This window comes from Macrotis lagotis, chromosome 4, assembly GCF_037893015.1.
Source record: "Macrotis lagotis isolate mMagLag1 chromosome 4, bilby.v1.9.chrom.fasta, whole genome shotgun sequence".
Taxonomy (NCBI): domain Eukaryota; kingdom Metazoa; phylum Chordata; class Mammalia; order Peramelemorphia; family Peramelidae; genus Macrotis; species Macrotis lagotis.
Window position 1 is genome coordinate 143,828,731 of NC_133661.1, and position 25,029 is coordinate 143,853,759.

Consider the following 25,029-nt stretch of genomic DNA (forward strand, 5'->3'; position numbering starts at 1 on the left):
TGCCCTCGCAGCCCGCGCCGCGGGACCCAGCCGCCTGAAGCCCAACTTGCCGCCGAGTCCCCCGGAGCAGCGGCGCAGCGGAGCGCCCTGAGCGGCTGCCGGGGGCCGGCGTCCCCTCTCCGGCCGCGGAGGCGCGGGGGGACCGCCCGCGCCCGGGCAGACGCGGCTCGGGGCGCCCGGGCAGACGCGGCTCGGGGCGCCCGGGCCGGGGGTCCCGGCTGCGCCTCGGCGGAGGACCCGGGCGAAGCGGTGTCAGCGCCCGAGCAGCCGCGGCCCCGCCCGGAGCCCGCCGAGCGCCCGGGATGCCGCCGGCCGGGGCCGGGGCTGGCTCGGGCTTGGCCGTGGCCGGCCCCCGCTCGCTGAGCCCCGCCGCCCTGTCCCGCAGCCTTTCCCGCCTGCGCGAGTACCGGACCCGCTCCCGGATCATGCTGGCTCTCGGGGTCACGCAGATGGTGCTCGGATGCCTCATCGTGGCCGTCAGCTTCGCGGCGCTGGCCCTGACCACCTCAGCCAGGGTCCGGCATTCCTGCCCCTTCTGGGCCGGCTTCTCGGTGAGTACCATCCGTCTCCTCCTCTCCCTTCTCTTACCCGATTCATCCCTCCCCGGGCCTCGCTCCCTCCCGGTGGCATCTCGGACACTCAGCACCCAGAAAGTTGGCAGCTGAGAGAAACTTGCGACGGGCACCAAGTGCGGATGGGGGTTCAGAGTACGGGAGGAGGTGGACTTGCGAATGGTGTCCGGCCCCATGGGGATGATCTGGAGGTGTCGGGTCATGCTCAGCAAGGTGCACGCTTGGGAAAGATGTCTGAGAAGGGGCAATTGCCACAGAACCCCAGGAACATCACAATAGCCCCCAAGTTCGGTGCATAGGGTAACGTTGTCTGCCTTTTTTTTTTTTTTTTTTTTTTTTTGGTTAGTGCATTAGCAAGACCTACGGGAAATTGCTGCTAAACCGCAAAACTCGGAATTTTAAATTGCCCTTCCATATTCCAACACCAGCTATAATTACACTCTTCTAAAACAAACACCTAATCTGTATTGATTGGGCGAGCTATTGAACAACATAACCTTGTTAGTTATCTAACAGATGCCGGTCTACCAAACATTGGGGCTTTTTTGCCAGTTTACCTGTAGAAATCACAATGTGATGGATTGGTTCAGAAAAATTAATCTGTAGTTATGCAGTAGGTGAAATGTCTGAGTCCTTCTCCCTGCAGAATTTTCGGAAGTTGGTTCCCAAATCCCACAGATGGGGGTGTTTAATTATATCCATGAATAGAGCAGTTCATCATGAGTTTTCAGGCTGAAGGCTTTCCTTGGTCAATTGACTAAACTCTTCCCCATTAGGGTGTTTATTGCTAAGTTTTTTAAATGATTTGCTTTCATGCATGGAACTTTGTTTTTCCTGAAACCGAGTAGACCCACATGCTTCATAGGTCCTTGAGATGAGATTAGGATTTTGGTACAAATTTAATTACCAGACAGGTTGTGTTGGAGGTAATAAAATAAGATTAGAACAGTAGGCACAGATTGTAATGCACACAGGCAATACAAAAATCCTCACAATTGCAGAGAGCAACAAATGGACTGCTCCATTGGGAGATCTATGCTCCTTTGCTCTTAGCTTGCCACCACATTTGCTGAGTGAGGAGATTTGTGACAGTTAACTGCCATAGTTTTCAAATGTGAAAATTGAAAAGCCTATGGAAAAGGTAGGCTTGATCTAAAGCCATTTTCCTTCCAAATATTTTTTTTTCTCCTTTACACAGGATGATATAGAATCAGCCTTCATTTGACTTCACTTTTACCTATTGTGCACACATATATTTCCATTTCCACACCTGGTGGAACTATGCCATCTTTATTTTGGGGAAAATATTGAATGGACGTGTAATGTATCTGTAGCACATTCTTCCTAAATTCTCAAATTGGGAGGATAGCTTTTAAAGTTTCTGTGTGTGTGTGTGTGTGTGTGTGTGTGTGTGTGTGTGTGTGTGTGTGTGTGTGTGTGTGTGTATTTTCCTATGGAGTGAAACCAGAGATGTTTCCAGGGTAACATATTGCAGAGGTTTCTATGAGGAGGTATTGCTTTCTTTAATAGATTGTTGCTAAGATTTAATGTTTGGAATTTTCTACAATATCTTTTAAAAATGAAAATATAATGCATCTGTAGCATCTGTAGCTTTTAAAAAAAGAGATATTAAAATCTATTTTGGAATTGATAAATTTGTAGATAAAACAGAAGACTCAGTTGAACTGACTTGTGAACTTCATTTTACTGCATCTGTTGTAAAAAAATGGCATAATAATTCTAGATACAAAAAGTTATTTGAGGTTCTCTCAAAATTTTCTATTTGCCCTTGAATTTTTAGAAAAAATTTGCCCACTCAAAAAAAACCCATCCAATCATACCATGGTTTTTCTTTTCTAGTAATGGCTTTGTTCTCTAAATCCAGCATATAGTTATTTTAATGAGGTCAAAGTAAAACTGACTCTTGAAACCCCATAATTGATACAGGTGTGATCATTAATCTTAATTGGAGTATTAATTTCAAAGCTTGTTTACAGACCAAAGCTAAATCTAGTAGATGTGATCTGTAGCAGCCATTGTAGAAGACTCTTGGTTCAATGTACTTGTGAAGAAAAGAATGAGATTTTGAGACTATAATTTTGGAGCTAAGATTCAAAGCCTTCACTAAATACAATCTCATCGGTTGCTCAGGTTCACCTCTACTTACTATATTGATTTGGAAGTTTTAGTCAATCTATTAGAAATTGGTTTTGGTTGGTAAACTTGTATAATAACTGATCCTCCCTTTTTATCCTCTCCTCCAATCAAAGAAATCAAAGAAATATAGCTTCTGATTATGTATAGTGGTGATTTCCCTGGACATCATGAGAAATTTTAGCATCACACTATCTAAAATTTAAAAATACATCTTTTTCACTGCACATATCAAATTTATTTAAAGTACATTGAACATGTTCTTTATCTGGTATAGTGGAGAGAGAGAGAGAGTCCTGGATTTGGAGTAAGAGGACCTAGCTCTTCATTGTACTAGCTGTGATGCCAAGAATAGGTTGAAATAAATAAAACTAAAAATTAAGTTACATTTCCAAGCTTATTACTTCTAGGAATATATTTCTATATACTATTATAGTATAGTAATTTCCTATAGTTTTGGATATAGTGTTTCCCCTTATTTCTACTTTTATATCCTTATCTGTGAATCTTTTTTTTTTTTGTTTTGTTTTTTTCTTTAAACTTAGGCTTTCATAGATCCATGCCCCTTTTTCCCACAGAAGTCTTTGTCATACACTGTAGTAAACTGTCGAGATTTAGGGTAAATTTATATGGTAATATTTACACTATCTTTCTATAAATGCTCCCTGGTCCATTGCATGGGACTACCTTGTAATGAAGTTCTTTGTGTAACTAGAATACCATCACAGGAGCCAAGATAACCTATTTTATACTGAAGCTCATTCTCTGGAGAGTAGTGAGTATTGTTATTATAATGATGTGCTAGTGTAATTTATGAAAGTAAAAACATATGATATTATTTAAGTAATCTACCTTTCTCCTGGAGATTTTATATACTATAGATTTTTAACATATTGAAAAGCTATTGTGACACAGCATTATATTTCTGCTTTCTTTTTTGCAATGTACCTTGAATGCAATTAACAATCTAAAGCATTTTAAAATTAGTTTCTTAGAACTTTATTAAATTTTGTAATGGAGATCAAAGCACTTCATTTGGCTGTGAGAGTTCTGTGATTATTTCTATTTTTCAAAAACAGATTTAGAGGTATATAATGGATGTTAGGCTCAGGTTATTAGTGTATCTTCTATCTGACAGCCTGATATAGAGTCATGAATTCTGGAATGGGACTTGGGAGATTCAGAATCTAACCTTAGTTTTCCATCAATTTGCTTTGTGACATTGGGAAAATTGCCTGGCCTTTCTGGGCTTAAATCTCCCCATATGTAGAATGAATGATTGGCAGGAGATTTCTCTAAAGCCCCTTCCAGGGCATCCATTCTAAGAATCTGTCAACTTGTGACTATTTACTCATATCTACCTACTAATTATAGTAGAAACTAGTTTTCAAAGAATGTGGACAGGAATTATTAAGGTTAGGAAGATATGAACTGGTTGTTTTCTCCAAGTATGGAGGGAACACCAATAACAGTGAGCCCAGATGTTGACTGAAGTACTGATGAGTTTCTGCTAAGAGTGGTTCCTTTCAATAATTGTAGTGCCCTGAATTTTCTACTGGCCAGATAGAATTAAGTTTTGATATTATTAGAAAGGAGAATTTCTCTTGCATATGCAGTCTCTTCCCATATTTCCAGAAAGCAGAAACTTTGGGAATATATATATATAGAGAATGCAGGTTTGCCAAGGAAGTAATGCTACATCTCTAAATTTGCCACCTGGTCATGTCCAAAACAGAACTCACTATCTTTCCCTTCAAATCTTCCTTCTAAATGTCTCTTTTATTATCAATGGAACTATCATCCTCTCAATTGTCTAAACTTGAAATCTTGAAGTCATTTTTGATTTTCCTTATTTGCATAACCCCCATATCCAATCTGTTGTCAAGTCTTATTATTTGTACCTTTACAAACTCTTGTTTCTCCATTCACAACCCTTATGTTAGCATAAATTCTTATTATCTCATGCCTGAACTATATTGATCAGAAGGCAAGATAGTCTTCTTACTGGTCTCTGTGCCTCAAGTCTTTCTCCACTCCAATCCATCATCAGTTTTCAAAGTCATCTTGCAAAAGTGCATATCTGACAATATCACTTCTCATCAAAGACAAGAACCTACATAAGTATAAGGTACTGTTGAGTTTAGTTATTTTGTCCTTTTATATAAAGCAGTTTAGTGCTGAAAGGTGTAGAAAATGTATTTTTGCACAAATAAGAAATAGATTAATAAACTACATAAAGTATTGCTTCTTTCATTAGTGAAACCATTTTATACCCAAAAGTACTAGAGAAAAAGTTTGGTTTACTAAAAACTGCCAAAATTCATGAATAAATAACCAATTTCTGATATATACTGTTTGGTGCAGAAAATGAACTGTGGATAAAAATAAAGGCTCAAGTTGTCTATTTTTGAAAAATGATTTAAACATTCTTTTCTTTTTAAATTTTGAGTTTCAAATTTTCCTCCCTCCCTCCTACCACTCACCTTCTGAGAAGCCAAAGAAAATGATAAATGTTAATTATACAATGTGAAGTCAAGCAAAACATTTCAATACAAGCCACATTTCAAACAAAAAGCAAAAAAAGTGAGATAATCATACATCAGTTTTCACTCAAAGTTCATGTTATTTCTCTGGAGATTGATAGCATTTTTTTTCTCCTCATGAGTTATTTGGGATGGTCTTGTTCATTTTATTCATCAAAATAGCCAAGTCTTTTACTATTGATCATCCTTAAAACATTGTTTTTACTGTGCACAATGATTAACTGGTTCTTCTCACTTCACTTTTTATCTGTTCATGTAACTCTTGCCTTTTTTTTTTACCCCGAAAGCAGCCCCTTGTAATTTCTTACAGCATGGTAGTACTCCTTCACAATTTTATGACACATCTAGTTCACCCATTCCCCAATTGATGAACATCCCATCAATTTCCAATTCTTTGCTATCACATAAAGAGCTGCTTTAAATATTTTGTAAATATAGGGCCATTTCCTCATTCTTTGATCTCTTTGGGATACAGTCCTAGTAGTGGTACTGTGGATCAAAGGGTATGTACACTTTTATAGTCCTTTGGACGTAGTTCCAAACTGCTGGAACTTCAGGTCACAACTCCGGCAACAATTTTTAGTGTACCTCTTTGTCCTTATAGTCTTCAGCATTTGTCATTTTTGATAGGTGTGTTTTAATTTGCATTTCTCTAATCAATAGTAATTTAGAGCATTTTTATATGACTATAAATAGCTTTGATTTATTCTTCTGAAACTTCCTGTTCCTATCCTTTGATTATTTATTAATTGAGGAATGGCTTGTATTTTTACATATTTGACTCAGTTTTTTGTATATTTGAGAATGAGGCCTTCATCAGAGAAACTTGCTCTAAATTTTATTGATATGGAGTACCACTGCCATTAGATGTTTTAGCAAAGTGTGTTTTTTCTGATTATCTCTTTTAGTTAGGTCTGTTTTTGCTTTTGTTTTGTTTTGTATGAGATGATGATTGCTAACCCTGTCTTTTTTACTTCAGCTGAAGCATAGTAGATACTACTGCAGCCCTTTACCTCTATTTGTCTTTCTCTTTCAATCGTATCTCTTGTGAGCAACATACTCTAGTTTCTAATGCATTATTCTATCTATTTCTATTTATGGGGAATCCATTCCATTCAATTTACATTCACAGTTATAATTAGTAACTATTTCCTTTCATCCTATTTTCTTCTGTTTATCCTTTTCTCTCTGTTTTTATCCTGTCCTTTCTCAAAAATTTTGCTTCTGACCACTGCCTTCCTTAATCTACCTTCCTTTAACCCTCTCCCATATTTCTCCTCCCATTCCCCTCTTATTTCCTTATCCACTTAGATAGAGTTCTATATCCAATGAATGTGAATATATTCTTCCCTCTTTGAAACAATTTTTTCTTCTCCAGTATAAAAACTTTTCCTTGAAAACCTTTTTTATGGAAAAAATTTCTCCACTCTACCTTTTCCATCCTCCAGCGAATGGTTGAAGGGATGAGACTCTTCAGTTATTTTTGAGATTATTCTGACATAATCAACTCACCTTCATGTCCTCTGTTTATGTAGACTTTTCCTAACTACTCTAATAATGATAAAGTTTTAAGAGTTCCATGTGTCATCTTCTCACATAGAAATATAAACAGTTAACTTTATTCACTCTTCTATGATTACTCTTTCATATTCACCTTTTTATATTTCTCTTGAGTTTTATATTTAAATATTAAATTTTCTTTTCAGTTCTGGTCAGGAATACTTGAAAACCCTGTGTTTTATTAAATATGCATTTTCCCTTAAATTTTGCAGGGTAGAGTATTCTTGGTAATAATCCTGCCTCCTTTGATTTTTGGAATACCATATTCCAAGATCTCTGTTCCTTGCCTCCATCATATTTGGATTGCTTCTTTCTGGCTGCTTGCATGGGAGCTGTGGAAGTTGACTATAATTTTCCTGGGAGTTTTCATTTTGATATCTTTTTTTTAGGAGACAGTTTGCATTAAAAATTTCATGAAATACTATGTTTTTTTGATGATGACCTTCCAGTACATATATTTCACATATCTTCTATTTTTCATTCTCTGGACTTTGTATTATTATTTTTTGATGTTTCTTGGAGTCATTAGTTTACTTTTATCTAATTCTATATTTTGATGAATTATTCTTTTCAGTGAGCTTTTGTACCTCTTTTTCCATTTGGTCAATGCTGCTTTTTTTTAAGGAGTTGTCTTCTTCAGTGAATTTTTATGCCTCTGTTATCATTAGGTCAATTCTGTTTTTAAGATGTTATTTTTATTCAGGATTTTTAATCAGGTTGTTAATTCTCTTTTTTATGATTATCTCACATCACCCTTGATTATTTCCCTATTTTTTTCATTTATCATTCTTATCTTTCTTGAAAGCTTCTAGAAATTCTTGTTTGTCTTGGATCCAATTATCAGTTTTCTTTGTTTGTAGATGCTTTCATATTTTTGTCTTCAGAGTTAATGTCTTGATCTTCCCTTTCATGTACCATATTTTTATGACAATCTCTCTCTCATTCTCTCTCCCCCCCCTCCTTCTCTCTTTCTCTCTCCTCATTTTCTACTCTTTTTCTTGATTTTGACCATAACATTAAAGTTGGCCTTTGCAGGATCAGCTGGGTAGTACAGGATAGAAAACCAGTCTTTGAGGCAGGAGCACCTGAATTCAAATGCAGTCTCAGACACTGATTAGTTGCTTAGCTATGTGACCTTGGGCAAGTCACTTAACCCCATTGCCTTGCAAAATCCAAAAAAAAAAAAAGATAAAGTTGGTCTTTGCCCACCTGGAATAGGAAGGCATTGTACCAAGCTTCAGACTTTTTTGCATTGCCATTTCAGAGATAGTTTTGGGTGTCTGTGAATTTTTAGTGCTTCCAAGGTACGATCTAGAGAAAAATGTGGTTACTGCTGTTTTGATCTGATCTTAACTTAGGAAAGACCCTTGGTTCTCTGCAGTCATAGCCCCCAGAGCTCCCCTTGGCTGTGGTGCTGTGACTAGTGATCCTGCCACTTTATTACCAACTTTAAGAGCTCCTTTCCACTCTAGAACTGTGACCAAGAACTGCAAGTGTGTATTAATAGAGTTGCCATTCAGCATCAACTGCACCCAGTGCCAGTAAGGCTGCCTTGCAGTATCTTCCTGACTAGCTGTTCTGCTCCCTTCTTGATTTGGGACTAAGGGCTTCTGAAGCTGCTGCTGTTGTCATTACTGCTGTTGTGGCTACTGCTGGTGCTCTTGCTTTGCTCTGAGCTGTTTCTCATCTCATGTAACAGATCTTTCCTGCCAACTGCCTAAGTTGTCTTAGGCTGGAAAAATGTTTCGCTCTGACCTTTTGTTGACTCCGCTGCTACAAAATTTTATTTGAGAAGTTATTTAAAGTTTGTAAGGTAATGTTGGGAAAGTTCAGCTGGGTTTCTGCCTGTATGCTACCATGTTTGTTCTCTGCCCTCAGATCAATTTCTTAAGGATGAAGGGTGATGTCTCTTTTTTCATGTGAATGGAAGAGAACTTTTCTTTATTAAATACTGATAAAATGTGAATTTGAAGAAACAGATTTAAAAGACAGATTGTGGAAATAGTTTCTCTGAAACCTGATAAATGACAGGAGCTGTTAGGCTATTGTGTTCTTCATCTGCTTGCAACTATTTTAAATCTAAGAGTGTAAAACTCATAAAAATGAAAAAATCTAACTGCTTAGATACTATGAGATGATTAAATGAGGACTATGGAAGTCATAGAATAGATTTGATGAGTTTTTACCTTGTAAGTGAAAGGTGAGTCACTAAATGAAGAAACTGATTGCTTTTGTAGTACCTAGAGTTTGAGACAAATGAAGTCTTACTTATGAGAGCTTAAGAGCTAAAGTAGTCAGTAGGGGGAGTGTGTTCCATTCATAATAGTTATAGGTATGGTGGATAGCTAGTGCAAAGGAGACAGGAAATGGAGTGTAATGTGTGAAAATAGAGGAAGAACCAGTTTGTAGAATAGGTGGAGTCGTGATGAATGTCCATAGAGGCTTAAAAGATTGGTTAGGGTCCAGATGTGTAGGGCTTAAAATGCTAAAGAGAAGAAATACTTCTTAGGCAATTGGTAATTCAAGACTGAAGTTCAGGAGAGAAAATGGAGCCATTCATCATTCTCTCTCTCTCTCTCTCTCTCTCTCTCTCTCTCTCTCTCTCTCTTTCTCCTATCATCTTTATTGAGATGACAGTTAACCCCATGAGAGGGATTGAGATTCCCAAGAGAGTGTAGGAGGGAGAAGGCCTAGGATGAAACCTTGGGAACAACTATATTTAGGGGATATTATGCAGGTATTGACACAACAATAGAAATGGAAGAGTGATCATGCAACTGTGAGGAAGAGTAGTATCTTGAAAACTCAGAGAAGGGAAAATGTCCAGGAAGAAAAAGGTGGTTACCTGTGTGCTCCATTTCTTTCTTTCTTTCTTTCTTTCTTTCTTTCTTTCTTTCTTTCTTTCTTTCTTTCTTTCTTTCTTTCTTTCTTTCTTTCTTTCTCTCTCTCTCTCTCTCTCTCTTTCTTTCTTTCTTTCTTTCTTTCTTTCTTTCTTTTTTTTAGATTTTTCAAGGCAATGGGTTTAAGTGGCTTGCCCAAGCCCACATGGCTAGGTAATAGTATCTGAAGCCGTATTTGAACCCAGGTACTCCTGACTCCAAGGCTGGTGCTCTATTCACTGTGCCACCTAGCTGCCCCTGTGTGCTCCATTTCTAACCCAAATAAACTCTTGGAAGTAAAAATTTTGTACTAGTGAACCTTTGTTAATTTTGGAGTTGCTATCAAAATTTTCTTGACTTAGTTTTAATTATACCAAATCACCATTTCCAAATGCATAGTTCTTAGTATTGAAGAGATTTTCTTGAAGAAAAAGAGAAAGTCATGTATATGTATATGTATATGTATATGTATATGTATATGTATATGTATATGTATATGTATATGCATATGTATATGTATATGTATATATATATATATATGTATATATAATGTATATGTATATTCTTAGCTCCCCAAATCCCACAGTGAAGTCTCCTAATACTTTGGTTGTTTTTTCTGCTCTCTGCTGTGATTCTGCAGCATTACTGGGTCTCTGTAGATAGCTCTTTGGTGGCAAGGAATGGCTTTTGCCTCCTTTTGTATTTCCAAAGTTAACTGCCTAGCACATGGTAAATGCTCAATAAAGGTTTTTGATTGGTAGAAAGTCACAGGGAGCTTTACCATACCTTTCTATACTTTCTCTTATCCCTTTGCAAGATATAAGCCAGGATATTGAATATTCCAAGCACAATTTGGGCTGAAGAAACTTGATAGATGGATATATAGCAAGATGGGAACTACTGGTCAAAATGCATGGGGAGACAGTGGCACAGGACCACCCAGCATCATGTGCCCTCATCAGAGAGGCTGCTGGGCTTTATGAGCAAGGCAGAATTGAAGCAGCTCAAAGGAAATGTGAGATATATTAAGTTTAGAAGAAACTCCCTAGGTATTCACATGGACTATTTGTGTGTGACCTGTGGCAGAGCATTCCAAGGTCATACTGGTCTGACTGGCCACACTTGGCCATGCTGTAATTTGTCTCTAACATAGTGATGTCATTTTGGTCTTATCACCATTAACACTGACCAGAAAGATAAGGAAAGAAGAAATGAAAATGATAGCTTTATATCAAGTCAGGAGATGTTTTAGTCAGTTTATATGACCAAGAGATGAGGAAACTTCCCTAATTGTAAGAGACTGAGAATGACTGCTAATTGTGAATGACTGGAAATCTGAGCATAAATGCTTATTCTGTCTTTGCTGCAATCTTGCTGCCTCTTCCCCAGACAGATTTTGCTCAGACTTTTCCTTATGGGAGTTGTGAGGAAATCAAGATCAAAACTACTCTGTGAAATGAAATGAAATCGTATTCAGTAGGGATATGATTACATAGGTTGCTTTATTGTAGTTATGAAAAAATATCTTTGTTTCAGTGTTGTTTGTAGATTTGATTTGCTAGCAGACAAGTCTGTTGACTCACTTATCAAAGTTTGGAAACTAGATAAGTTTACTAGAGCCTTTAAACCTGGGTGGGAACAAAATGAATAAAAGAGAATATTAGTAGAGAACCTTCATACTTCGAATCCTAGTCAACTTACCACTTAGATAATAAGTCTTTGTGACAATGTGACAATGTCCTTTGTCACAGTAGTCTTTGTATGTATTTATATTTAATACCAGAGTGAAATTCTATTACTAACATTAAATGAAAATCTCTTTTACATAGTTCAAATTCAGACAGGATATCAAATCCATTTCACTCTTCACTTTTTGGTGAAATAACTACTTTTCATTTAGTTGTCTATACATATATATATGTATACATATGTGTGTATGTATATATGTATACATATATAAAATGGTTTTTCAATTTATTCTCTTCAGGTATTTGGGTGGAATTATTTAAATTATCCAAATCAACTTGGGGAAGAAAGTAATAAAGATCCCAGTACCCACTTCAAGAGTTTAGATAGATAAGATTATTAAGTAAACAACACAACAAAAGTATGCTTTTGAAGAGAAATATGACTTAATAGACTTTATTTTGACTTCTTAGAGAGCTTGTTATGTTTCTTAATCATTTTGTTAACACTAACAATTTTTGTGAATGCAGGAAGTCTAAAATTCTAAAGAGCTATTCTTGCCCCCATAGAATGTGTGAAGCTATAAATCCAGAGTGAGAGAAGTGTTCACAGATAGAGAACTTTGCTTTGGATAATGCTACTGTGTCTCAGAAAACCTCATTGCTGCTAGGTAAAAATACATATATGTTTGGCCTGCCATTTATGATATTTTAGAATACCCTTTCTTTTCTTTGTTTTTAATAGAGAGTATCCCTTCCTAAAGGAACTACTTCCCATATATCCCATGGACACTTTAGTCCCAAGGACACTTTAGTCCTTCCCCAATTTATTGTTATTATAGAACTGAAAGAACTCACACAACTCAAAATTCTTGGACCTGAAACAATTTCTTCAGCAAGAAATATTGAAATAAAAGCATATAAGTTCTTAATAAATTATATTGAAAGTATACTTATAGCCCATCTTTTCCTTTCCTTATTTTGATAAAAACTGAGTACTAGTCCTCTACCAGTTTTATCTTGCACTCTTTTCTTCATCATTTTTTGTATTCCTTTATTTCATCTTGTCTTTTCTTTCCTTCTTACATCTATAGAGACTGACCATCGTGTCTAGATTGTACCTCTTCCAGATCTCCAACTTGTGAAATGAAAAGCTGTGGGATATAATTGTAAAAAGTTGGGAGTCAGGAGAAATAGATTTGAAACATGTCTCTGACATTATGGGCAAGTTGCAAAAACTTTCTAAGTGGTAGTTTCCCTATTTGTAAAATCCATATAAAATAACAGTGGTTTTTAACTCACAAGGTTGCTCTTAGAAACCAAGGAGATCATGTGTGTATTTTTTCATACATATTTGTGTGTATTTGTCTATGAGAGGAAAGAGAGAGCAAGAGAGAGAGCGAGAGCAAGAGAGAGAGAGGGGGAGAGAGAGAGAGAGAGAGAGAGAGAGAGAGAGAGAGAGAGAGAGAGAGAGAGAGAGAAAAGACTGACCCCCCCCCATCCCCATGACATCAGGTCACTAGAGTATGTCCTCCCAGGCATCTCAGGGTATCCTTGAAGCATTCATATTTGCACTTCTAATGCTAAATACTTCATTGGCCCCAACCTTTTGGGCTATAATCATCAATCAATATTAATTAGTTAGCTAGACTTAGCTTTTAAAAAAGGGGGTGTTTACTAATTTGGTATGTAGTTGATACATTCTCCCAAAAAATTTGTAACACTTTATCAACAATATATACAGTGTAGATATAAGAATGTTCAAGCTGAGAGAGCATGTGATAAAAGGATCATTTATAGCTCCTAGAAGTCCTTTTGCTGTATTCCTGAAGATGTTACTCTGAGGGATGGTATAAATTTCTGCTTAGCTCTTTGTAGAATCTTGAATCTGTTTTCCTCATTGAGTCTGGTTTGTCCTTGGTTCATGATACAGATACTACTGTCAGCCATTTTAGGAATATGACTTAAATTTGGAAAAATCCTTTAGATCTTTCAAGTTTCACAAGACTTTTCCACTTTTCCAAGAAAAGTTATAATAGTTCTTCTTAAATAATTTAGTAATTTACTTAATAAATAGTAACATATAATATTTTTTCACATAAATGTTGTTTATAAATTTGTTTATTAGAAGGAAATTATTTAAAACAACTCAAATATGCAAATTATTTAAAATCTTACAAGTAGGCTCAACAAAAAAGATTATTTTACAGAGAAACATACTTATATGGTGATTGGAAAAAAAACTATACAAGACCAGTTTCAAGGTTTCTTTTAAAAACTTTGGAACTGATTTTGTGACATGGTCGAGACCCTGTCACTGAACTACCCAGCGTGGCCTGCCCTCATCAGAGAAGGTGCTCTGTTCTGTGAGCAAAGCAGAATTGAAGTAGCTCAAGTGAAGCATGAGATGTGCAAATTTAGAAAATCTACCCCAAATGTTCATATAGCCTGTTTGAGCCTGACCAATGGTAGACATTCTGAACTTGTATGGGTCTGTTCAGTCATAGTCAGATACTTGTAACTTGACTCTAACATAGTGATGTCTTTTTGGTACTTTTTAAGAAAGGACTACAACCAGCCAACCAATTTGAACTTTTAAAAGGAAATTATTTAAAAACTTACAAGTATACAAATTACTAATAATTCAATAATCTATGTCTAATCAAAAGTATAATTATAATCACTTTCTTTTTCTCTTTTTTGTCATCTCTTTATCTAGGTTGAGTATAGACTCTGCTGTTTACTAGCAGTATGACCTTAAGCAAATCATTTAACTCCTCTCAGTCTCTTTCCTCATTCCTAAATGGGAATAATAGTTTACTATATTACTACACAGGTCTGTTGTGAGGATTTGTAAAGTGCCTTTTAAGCTATGAAGGGAATCATCCTATACACACACACACACACACACACACACACACATATACATACACACACACACATACACACACACCTATAAATATAATTCATAACATATGTGCAAACAAGTACATACATCTCCTAGTAAATGTTAATAAGAAAGAATAAAGACAAGAAGAATAAAAAGAACCAAGATAAAAAGTAGCTTAATTATTCACCTGTGCTAAAAGGTGATTTTTCCAAGAGGTTCAAGCTCTTGGCTAAAATGCTTTTTTGTTTTAGTCGTAGATTTAAGTTTTCACTGCTTTTTGTGTTCTCTAATATTTTAAGTTGCCTCAGTACATTATTTGATAGGGTTACACATACCAATTGTGTTTCTTTAGATATAAACTAACCTGCCTTGGCTTTTTACATTACTTCCTTTCCCATTAACATTCATGGTAGTTAAGACTTAATGCAGATTCCTTCCTTCTGGCTCTAACTCTGCATTTTTATGTTGTAATCATAAAATTGGTGTAAAATTAGACTCTTCTAAATTATAACTTTATTGGGGTTCTGAAAATCTGAAATGCCTCACTTCTAAAAACTGCAAACCATTTTTCATGACCTTTAGAAAAGATTTTGAGAAAAGTAAAAAACTTTTAAGGAATAGAGATTTGTTGAATAAATTGCAATATAGAAAATAGATGTAGCTAAAGGACATTTCTTAGAAGAGAAATGTATGCTTATCCATCATACAAATTAGTGCATGCTCACGTTTAAAATGCCTAAAAAAACCAGGTTACTCATTCATCCCAAAGAATTTTAAGATATTTTCTCTACCCGCCAGCAGCTACTTTTCTTTCTATGGTTCCTCTTCTTCTGCATTGAAGTATACTACTGAAACAGAGGTTTGAAGAACCTCACTGGTTATCTAATCTGGTTTTTTTTTTTGGTTTTCAGAAGAAATGAGTGAGCCCCCCCCCCCAATTAAATGACTTGCTTAAGGTCATGCACTAATAAGTGTGAGATAGGATCTGAAGCCTCTGTCTCCTAAGCCAGTGCTCTTGTCACTATTTTACACTGATTTGCCTCACAGCAGATTGTGTGCATATCTTCAGTCTTGGTCTTTCTCCCTACACAGCTGGGTCTTTATTGATTACTTGAGCAGATGTTGGAAATCTCTTGAAAGTTATAGACCATTTCTTAGAATCTTTGTAGTCTAAATTCATAGTTGAAGAAAGTGCTAAATTTCAGTTAGAGGTTAGTGACAATAAAGATGTATTTCCATCCAAATTCATATCTCTCCTGAAATCTATTTATGGACACCTTGGGTGTCTGTGGGACCCAAATGAGGAACCTCAGGATTTGACCTCTGTTAGTTTTCTTTTTTTATTTCTTTTTAAGTGTCCACTATTATAAATTTGATGGACAAATTCCAACCCTTTAACCTTTGACATTTATTCATTATATTTACATTTCATATTATTTTCATACATATATCTTGCATTTGAGTCTACTTTAATGCTTAATCAGGGTAAATGGAGAGGAATTTTTGAAGACTAAGGGTAGGGCAGGGGGCAAGCCCTGGCAAAAACTATCAAACTGGAGAGGCTTCAAATATAGAACTAGTTGTGTCTGTAAGCATGTCACACTTAAGATGCAGAATACTACAGTGGAGAGAAAGTCTTGAAGTCAGGAAGACCTGGGATCTACATTCTCCCTCTGACAATGTACTGGAAGTGGCATATCATTTAACTGAGTCCTAGGCAACATTTCAAAGACTAAAATAAGTAAAGGTCCTGATATGCATTGGTATTGGATATTTTCTATCTAGGAGTGTCATGTATCAATGAAATAATAAGTTCATTCCTTTTCCTTCTTCCTAAGTTGAGAAAAAGTTTATTGTTATATTTTTGGTCATCCTGAAATTTCTTTTTTTCCTCAATCACAGAAATTCATGAAAATTATTAAATTACAGGAAATGGGATCATCTTGGTAGAGGAAGATGTTTATGTTGGTAAAATTATATATTCCCCAATGATCTGAAAAAGTAGATAGGGTATCCCAAAGGTAAAGTTTTAGTGCAATTTTAAGTCTTCAATTGAACTAATACTTTTAGGATCCCCTGTATAGTTTTGGACAGGAAATTACAAATGTTGGTGATAAAAAATGTTTTGAGACTTACAAACTGAACATAGTAAAAGTTGTATATTATTTATTCTGTTATGTCCAGCTCTTCATGACCACATGAACCATAAAGCACACCAGGCCCTTCTGTCCTTCACTATCTCTTGGAATCTGTTCAAATTCATATTTTATTGTTTCCAAGACACTATCCATCTCATCCTCTGGGATTTTCTTTTCTTTTTTGTCTTCAGCCTTGTCTTTTTATCATTTGGCCAAAATATTTAAGCTTTAGCTTTAGTATTTGACCTTTCAATGAATAATCTGAATTATTTCTTTAAGTATTGCCTGATTTCACCTCCTTTCTGCCCTGGGGACTTTCTTTAGTACCACAATTCTAAAGTATCAATTTTAGGGTGCTCAGCTTACATGGTCATATGGTGCTGTTGGAAAAATCATAGATTTGACTTTATGGTCATTTGTCAGCAGGGTGACGTCTTTGTTTTTCAGTAGGCTGTCCAAATTTGCCATACTTCTTCTTCCAAGTAGCAGGTATCTTTTAATTTCATGCCTGAAGTTGCCAAATGCAGCGATCTTTGTGCCCATGAATATAAAATCTGTTACTGTTTCCATTTCCATTCTTTTTTGCCAGAAAGTTATAGGACAAGTTGCTAAGATCTTATTTTTGATATCAATGCTTAATGCAGTTTTTGCATTCTCCTCTTTCACCCTCATCAAGAGGCTTCTTAATTCTTCACTTTTCTGCTATTAGAGTGGTATTTGTGTACATATCTGAGATTATTGAATATCAATTATTGAATGGGTCTTGGCAAACTCAATTCTAATTGATTTATCCAGCTTGGAATTTCTCATTATGATGAAAATATGCAACCTTGTCATACTTCTTTTCCAATTAAACCACTAAGGTATTCCATGATGGGTTCCAGCTGTTGCTTCTTGACCTGTATACAGGTTCCACAAGAAACAATAAAGTTGATCTGATACTCTCTCATCTCTATGAGAACTTGCCCATTTTACTGTGATCTACACAGTCAAAGGCTTTAATGTAGACAATGAAGCAGATTTTTTTCCCCCTGCAACTCCCTTGCTTTTTCTAGAATTCAGTGAATGTTGCTGATTTTATCTAGTTCTTCTACTCTTGTAATTTTTGACTCACTCATTGCTGAAACTCAGCTTATGAAATTTTAAGCATAACCTTGTTGGTATGTGAAGTAAGTATAATTATTTGGTAATTTGAACATTATTTGGCATTGTCCTTCTTTAAGGTAGGGATGTAAACTGATCTTTTTCCATCCCAGTGCCCATTGTTGTGTTTTGCTTATCTGTTGGCATATTTAGTGCAGCACTTTATCAGCATCATCTTTTAGAATTTTAAATGGCTCAGCCAGAATTCTGTCATCTCTGACCTTATTGTTAGTGATATTTTCAAAGCCTTTCTTGACTTATTGTTTTCTGCATATTTGACTCTATTAGTAACTATACCATCATGGTTATTGGAGGAATTAAGATTTTTTTCTTTAGTTCTTTTGTGTATTTTTTTTTGCTTGTTTTTGGTTTTTGCAAAGCAGTGGGGTTAAGTGACTAAGATCACACAGGTAATTATTAAATGTCTGAGGCCATATTTTAACTCAAGTCTACCTGACTCCAGGGCCAGTGCTCTATCAATACGCTCAGCCACCTAGATGCCCCATTCTTTTGTGTATTCTTTCCACCTTTTCCTAATGTCTTCTGCTTCTGTTAAATTCCTACCATTTTTATCTTTTATCATGACTAGTTTTGCATGGGGCTTTCCATTTATATCTCTGATTTTCTGGAAGAGATTTCTTTCTCTTTCTATGTTTTCTCCTATTTCTTTCATTGTTCATTTAAGAAAATTTTCTTACATTACCTTACCAGAACTTTTTGGAATTCTGTATTCATTTGAGTATAGTTTTCCTTTTCTCCTTTCCCTTGCTTACTTTCCTCAGAGCATGCCCAGTTTTGCACATCCTTATATGTTTAGAATCATAGGAATACAGATGGAGAGACAAAAGAGATCTTAGTGTTTAGTTTTCAACCCTTCACATAATGTTGAAGATGCCAAAGAAGTTACATGATTTGCCCAGGGTCATACAAGAAAATTAAGTAGAAGAGATAGGATTTAAATCCATGTACTCTGAGTCTAAATCTGTCACATTCTATTATATGAAATTTTGGTCAATCCTCAGAGCTCACTTGCTTTTATTTCCTCTTTTATCTCAAATTATTGCCTGAATCTTGGATTCAGAGTCAATTGTCATAGGAATAGTGATAGCTATTGTTCTCCTGATACCATAAAGGTAATAATATTAGAATTTAATTTATTATCATTCAGTAGCTTTGATTTTGTCAGGGTAAATGACTCATTTAACAAATTTGGAAAGATAAGGGGGACAGATTGTGAATACCAGAAAGAATTTTGTGTTTAATCTTGGAGGTGATGGGGAGTCACTGGAGTTTGCTGAGTAGAGGGTGACATGGTTGGACTGGAGTTTCCAGAAAATCATTTGAAAGCTGAGTGAAGGATGGATTGGAATGAGGAGAGACTTGTGGCAGAGACATTAATCAGGATGCTATTTTAATAGTCCAGGTGACAGGTGAAAGGAGCCTGCATCAGGGTGGTAGCAGTGTCAGAGGAGAGAAGGGAGCAAAAACAAGAGATGTTATGTATGTAAAATCAACAGGACTTAGGAACAGATAAGATAGGTGAAAGATGAGAGAGTGAGGAGTTAAGGATGACATCTAGGCTTTGCGCCTGGGTGACTGGGAGGAAGATGATGGTATCCTTCACAATAGCAGGGCAATTAGGAAGAAGGGATATTTTTGGGAAAGATATAGAGTTCAGTTTTGGTAATGTTGAGTTTAAGATGCCTATGGGATATCCATTTTGAGATATAGAATAGGCATTTGGAGATTTGAGTCTGGAGATCAGTTAAGAGATTAAGATAGGATGAATAGATTTGAAAATTATCACTAATAAGATAATAATAGAGAGAGGAGAGTCTCAAGGAAAATATACTCAGTACTTAATTAACTCTTTTTTTTCATCCTAAATCTTTTCTTTTTCTATGCCTTTATTAATATTCTGTTAGTAACTTTGGAGTAAGGAGCTTTGATTAAATGAAGTTGGAAGCTGGATTGTAGAGAATAAGAAGAAAGGAAGTGGGAGTTCTATATTTTTGATGATTTTCTCAGGAGTTTAGGCATAGAAAGGAGGAAAGATATGGGATGATAGTGGGGAGGGATGGATCAACTAAGGGTTTCATTTGAAAGGGTGCAGGTAGAGATAATGGTAGAATGCATCTGGTAGTAAGAGCTGAGAAGAAAGAGAGAAAAGAAAACTATGAATGGCTTTAGTTCTGCAAAATATATGGCAAGGTTCTTAGGTGAGAGGATGGAGAGCTATAGGAGGAGTGAGGAGTTTGGATAGAACATATTAGAAAAACTGCTGTGGTGAATGGGATAGTATGGATTCTGGGATTCAGACAGACAAAAGAACAGTTGTGGAGTCCAAGGGAAGAACTTAATATCGTTTACTTGATTTGTAGCAGCAGTGGCAAGAAGTTATAGCATATAGATCTGTACTGTCTGACTACATATCAAATCATTTATGGGGCATAGAATGAACTCAGCATCAGGTCAGTTTTGAGGGGTACATAATTCTTAAGGAATAAACACCAATAAACATGGTGACTAAGGAAATTCACATCTAGACCCATAAATGGCATTCACATCCAGCCAAATGGATTGCTTTACAGATAAGAGTAAAGTGTTACTTTATGGGTCCAATCAAGATTATATAATATAAACTTGTAGTGGATCCAGTTAGCAATGGATTTAATAATTTCCCCCAGTTTCATTCAGCACATGTAGCAATGAAAGCAGCAGGTATTGGGAGTAATCTAGAGCTCAGGTTTGGTAGGGCAAATTTTCTGGTAAGACAAAGTGTAAGGGCTTCCAAAGAAGAGGACAGTATAGAATTGAACTGTTTCACCAAAAGATTAAGATTGGGAGGGGAGTTTAGCTAATTCACGAGTGATGACTTAGGAAAAAACTAAGGAGTCAATAGACTGTAGGTCAAAGTGAAGATGAAGAGCAAAGGTTAGCATTGCAGGACAAAGGGAGAGGTTGGATAATATTGTATTGTATTCAGTTAATAGAATTTTAGAGTTCAACACAGAAGTGGAACTTTTGATGTCAAGATCAAGGATATGAGTTGATTTGTGTGGCTAAAGTGAGGCAGAGAAGCAGATCATGAGAAATTAGTGAGTTGAGGAACTTGGAGTTAAGGGTTTTTGATAGCCCATCAATATATATTTTTGAAATCTCCTAGTATGAGGATTGGTGTTGGAAAAGAGTGTCTCATTAAACTCGTTGAGGAAGGAAGGGGAATTTCATCTTGGTGGTCAGTAGACAAGTTATCCTCAAAGGAGGAGAAGTTACTAAGAGATGGAGGGTTAGAGAGTCTGGAAGAGATTTTAGGGAACAAGTAATCCAATTCCCTCACTACAACCTGTGAATGGTGTCAGGGAAATGAAAGGGCATCCAATGCTAGGAATGTTGGGGATCATCAAGAGAGAGTTAAGTCTCAGAGTGAGTCAGACACTGAAAAGAGTAGAAAAAAAGCAAGATTTAGGATGCAAAACAGTTTTATTAAGTACTGAGGACATTTTCCAGTAAGTACAGAAGAAGGGGTGATTCACTTGAGAGTGAGACACTGGGGAAGAGGGGAGGTAAGGTTGAGGAGGTTAGGAATAAGGGAGTGGACAATGGAGGCTGGAGAAGAAGGTGGTTGTGATTACTGTTCTAAGTTTGGATCACTGGGATGGGGAGATATGTGTGGAAGTTGGTTAATTGTAGTTGAATGAGTTCACCAGGGTTGTTAAAATTACTTGGGGTTCCTCCTTTGGGTTGTGTCTCCATAAGTTTTTTAGCTTAGGCAGGGTACCATTGAAGGAGCTGTTGCACTAGGATTTCTCTGATATTGCTGCAGACAGGCTAGGGTAGGCTAGACCAGGATAAAGGTTGAGAGAGAATAAGGAGGAATGCTATCTTCTGTACCCTGAAGACAGGAAGGATCCTTGCAAATGGGAAAAGGTCAGTCAATAGAATGGTATTTTTCTGTTTCCTGCTCATTTTAGATCTCTTTTCAAACTATCTTCCACATTTTCCAGGTATATTCTTGAGACACAGGGATGATCATGTCACTTCCCTGATATAAAACAAAACAAAACAAAAAATAAATAAAATAGACTTCAGTGGCTCTCAATTATTTCTAGAATAAAATGAAAACTCCTCAGCCTGGTATTTTAAGTTTATCACAATCTGACTTCAGTCAGATTTTCCAGAATTATGTTATATTACTCCTTTTCTCACACTCATCATGCTAACTGAATTATTAGCTATTCCCTGAACATGATATTTCATTTCTTGTCATATCTTTGCACAGGGTTGCCCCATTCTGCATGGAATGTAGTACTTTCTTCTCTTGCTTCTAAGAATCCATATTTTCTTTAAAGAATTAGCTTTGGATCTTCTTCCTCTGCATCTTTTGTTCTCTTACTTTTTAAGTGCTGTTTATCTTCTCAAGTTGCCATGTGTATAATTATCTCCATATTCATTGTATTCCTTCAACAGGGAGTAATAAACTTCTTGAGAAAGTCATTGTTTTCATGTCATCATCTTACATAATGCCTTATATATAGTAGTTGTTATTAATAAATGTTTATTGAATTAAATCCCATGGCCTTGTCTTTCTAGCCTTCCTCTTCTCTTTATTATGTTGTGGCACATATGAGGGAGTCAGTAAGCTAGAATTTATTAAACCTGGATGCTAGGCATTGTGATAAGCTCCAAGAATACAAAGAAAGGCAAAAGATAACTTCTACTCTCAAAAAATTTAGTCTAATGGGGACATCAACCTGAAAACCACCCTGTATAAAGAAATCATGAGCAGATTAAATTGGAAATAATCAACAGAAAGAAAGCACTAGTGTTAAGGAGATCAAGAGGTAGAAATGAGGAAGTAGAGAATTCCAAGCATAGGGGACAGCAACAGCTAGGAAACCATTGTTACTGGATCACAGAGTACTGGAATGGGGAAGTATAAGTTGGAAGAAGGTTGAAAACTCGTGTCTCTATCTTTCTCTTTGTATGTCTTTCTCTCTCCCTCTTCCCTTCACTTCAGTAGCTGTAAGGAGGATAGCCTGGACTGGGGAAAGTCTTACAACAGACCAATAGATCCATTACAGAGGTCTAGATATGAGGTGATCAGAATCTGCACCAGGATGGTGTAGAGAATAGAAGAGGACATAATTTAAATGGTATTTTTTTCTTTTAGGTTTTTGCAAGGCAAATGGGGTTAAGTGGCTTGCCCAAGGCCACACAGCTAGGTAATTATTAAGTGTCTGAGACCAGATTTGAGCCCAGGTACTCCTGACTCCAGGGCCAGTGATTTATCCACTGTGTCACCTAGCTACCCCCTTAAATGGTATTTCAAAGGTAAAATAGAGAGATCTTAGTAACATATTAATTATGTGGTGTGAGAGAGAGGGTGACACCTAGGTTTCAAACCTGGATAACTGAAAAAATGATGGAACCCTCTACATCAATTGAGAAGTTGGGAAGAGTGAAGGGTTTATTTTATTTTTCTAACTTCTTTGGTTTATGTTTTGTGGGGCAATGGGGTTAAGTGATTTGTCCAAGGTCACACAGCTAGTAAGTATCAAATATCTGAGGTGAGATTTGAATTCATGTTCTTCTCTCTTCAGGGTGTTCTATCCACTGTGCCTCCTAGCTGTCCCCTATATTTTTTAACTTTTTTTTAAAAGTGCTGAGTTCCAAATTCTGTTCCTCTTTTCCTGCTTCCCTTTCCCTTCCCTGAAATGGTAAGCAATCTGATGCTGATTATACATGTGCAATCATGTAAAACATTAGTTTTACATTAAAATATTAGTTATTTTCTATAAAACATTTGAATAAGAAAGAATATAACAAAGAATGAATGTGAAAATAGCATACTTCAGTCTGGATTCGTATAAAATCAGTTTTTTTCTGGACATAGATATCCTACTTCATCCAGAATTCTCTGGAATTATATTGGTTCAGCGTATTACTGAGAAAACCTGCCATTCACAGTTCTCTAGCATATAATACTACCGTTATTTTTATAATGTTCTCCTGGCTCTGTTGACTTCACTTGGTATCAGTTCATGTAAGTCTTTCTAGGTTTTTCATAAATAACTGTCTGTTATTTCTTATAGTACACTAATATTTTATTACAATGACATATTTGTCATTACAATAGACATACAATGACATACTAGCAAGACAAGTTCAACTATTCCCCAACTGACTGGCAGAGGGAAGGATTTATTGGGAAAATTCTGAGAAGGGATTATAATAGATATGTAGATAATTAAATATATAGCAATTTGAAGAGCTAGAGGGCACTAATAAGGTGAGAAGGGAGCCAAGACTAGCAGAGCAAGGAGTACCTACGTTAAAAATGAAAGGAAAATAAGAATTCTTTGAGTCAAGATGAGGAAGAACTGCAGTTTTGAACATGTTGAGTTTAAGACATCTATGTGACATTCAATGGACAGGATAGAAGTGAGTAAATAGACATCAATATAGAGATAATCATGGCATCTAGTGAGATCACTAAGTGAAACATAGAGAGAGAAGAGAAGGGAATTCAGGATCGACAAATGTCAGATTGTAACAGTAGATTAACAGGCCATTAGGTTAAAAGTGAGGTCATTAAAGGAGTTAAAAACACATTAAAAGGCAATAAAAGTTGGGGAGTCAATAGGGAAAACCTGAACCAGTCAACCAAGTATGAACCAAGTACTAGAGCATAATTTCCAGAAGTCCAATGTAATCCAAGAACTGATATAATTGAAATGAATAGGAATAGAAAACTACATAGAAGGTAATCCAGCATCCATAATGAATTGCTTCATTTAAGGACAACTTGTGATGGTATCATTTTATCAGCATGTGATTTCCTCCACTTTTATTCCCTGTCACCCAATAGATGTTGATGGGTTCCTGTTCTGTGGTTTACTACAGCATTATTTTTTGGAGTGGAATCATAACTGTTCATTTTATTGGTGACTACTATTTCATTTCAGAATAAAAGAGGGACATTTGGAGCACAATATTCAGACCAGGCAAGTTACACAGGTACAGTGACAGATATGGCATAGGAGTCCTGCTTTAGTTCAATACTCATAACCATCATTGAAAGAGCATGTGGAAGGCAAGTCAAATTACCACCATCATCAATGTCACTACTCCTTTTATCACCATCTTCCCTTAGATTCTAATGGAGAAAGCTCAGCTTTTGGAAATAGCTTTGTACAATGCCCTCAGTCACCTTGCTGAGAAACAACTCCAGGAGACACAATCAGGCAACTGCTCCTGTAAGAGTTATAGCCATAGTTACTGAAGACTCAGAAAATAAAGGTTTTGTCACCAAAATTCTTGGCACCAGCAAATAGTTGAATATCAGAAAATGATATCATTTTATCTGTGGAAATGACATTAAAGAATTACCATCTGTTTTTTTTGCTACACCTTCAATTCCATGGGACCTTTGCAACTGAAAACTTCCATGTGTGTTGTCTTC

The 25,029-nt window shown here is 36.4% G+C and overlaps 1 protein-coding gene across 1 annotated transcript in view; it reads left to right on the forward strand.

The window, feature by feature from the left end:
- Positions 1-302: 302 nt before the first annotated feature.
- ENTREP2 (endosomal transmembrane epsin interactor 2) overlaps positions 303-25,029 on the forward strand; it is a 734,130-nt gene continuing 709,403 nt past the window's right edge. The window contains exon 1 of the mRNA XM_074234255.1: positions 303-551. Coding sequence (XP_074090356.1) covers positions 303-551 — 249 coding nt within the window. The remainder of the gene's footprint in view (positions 552-25,029) is intronic.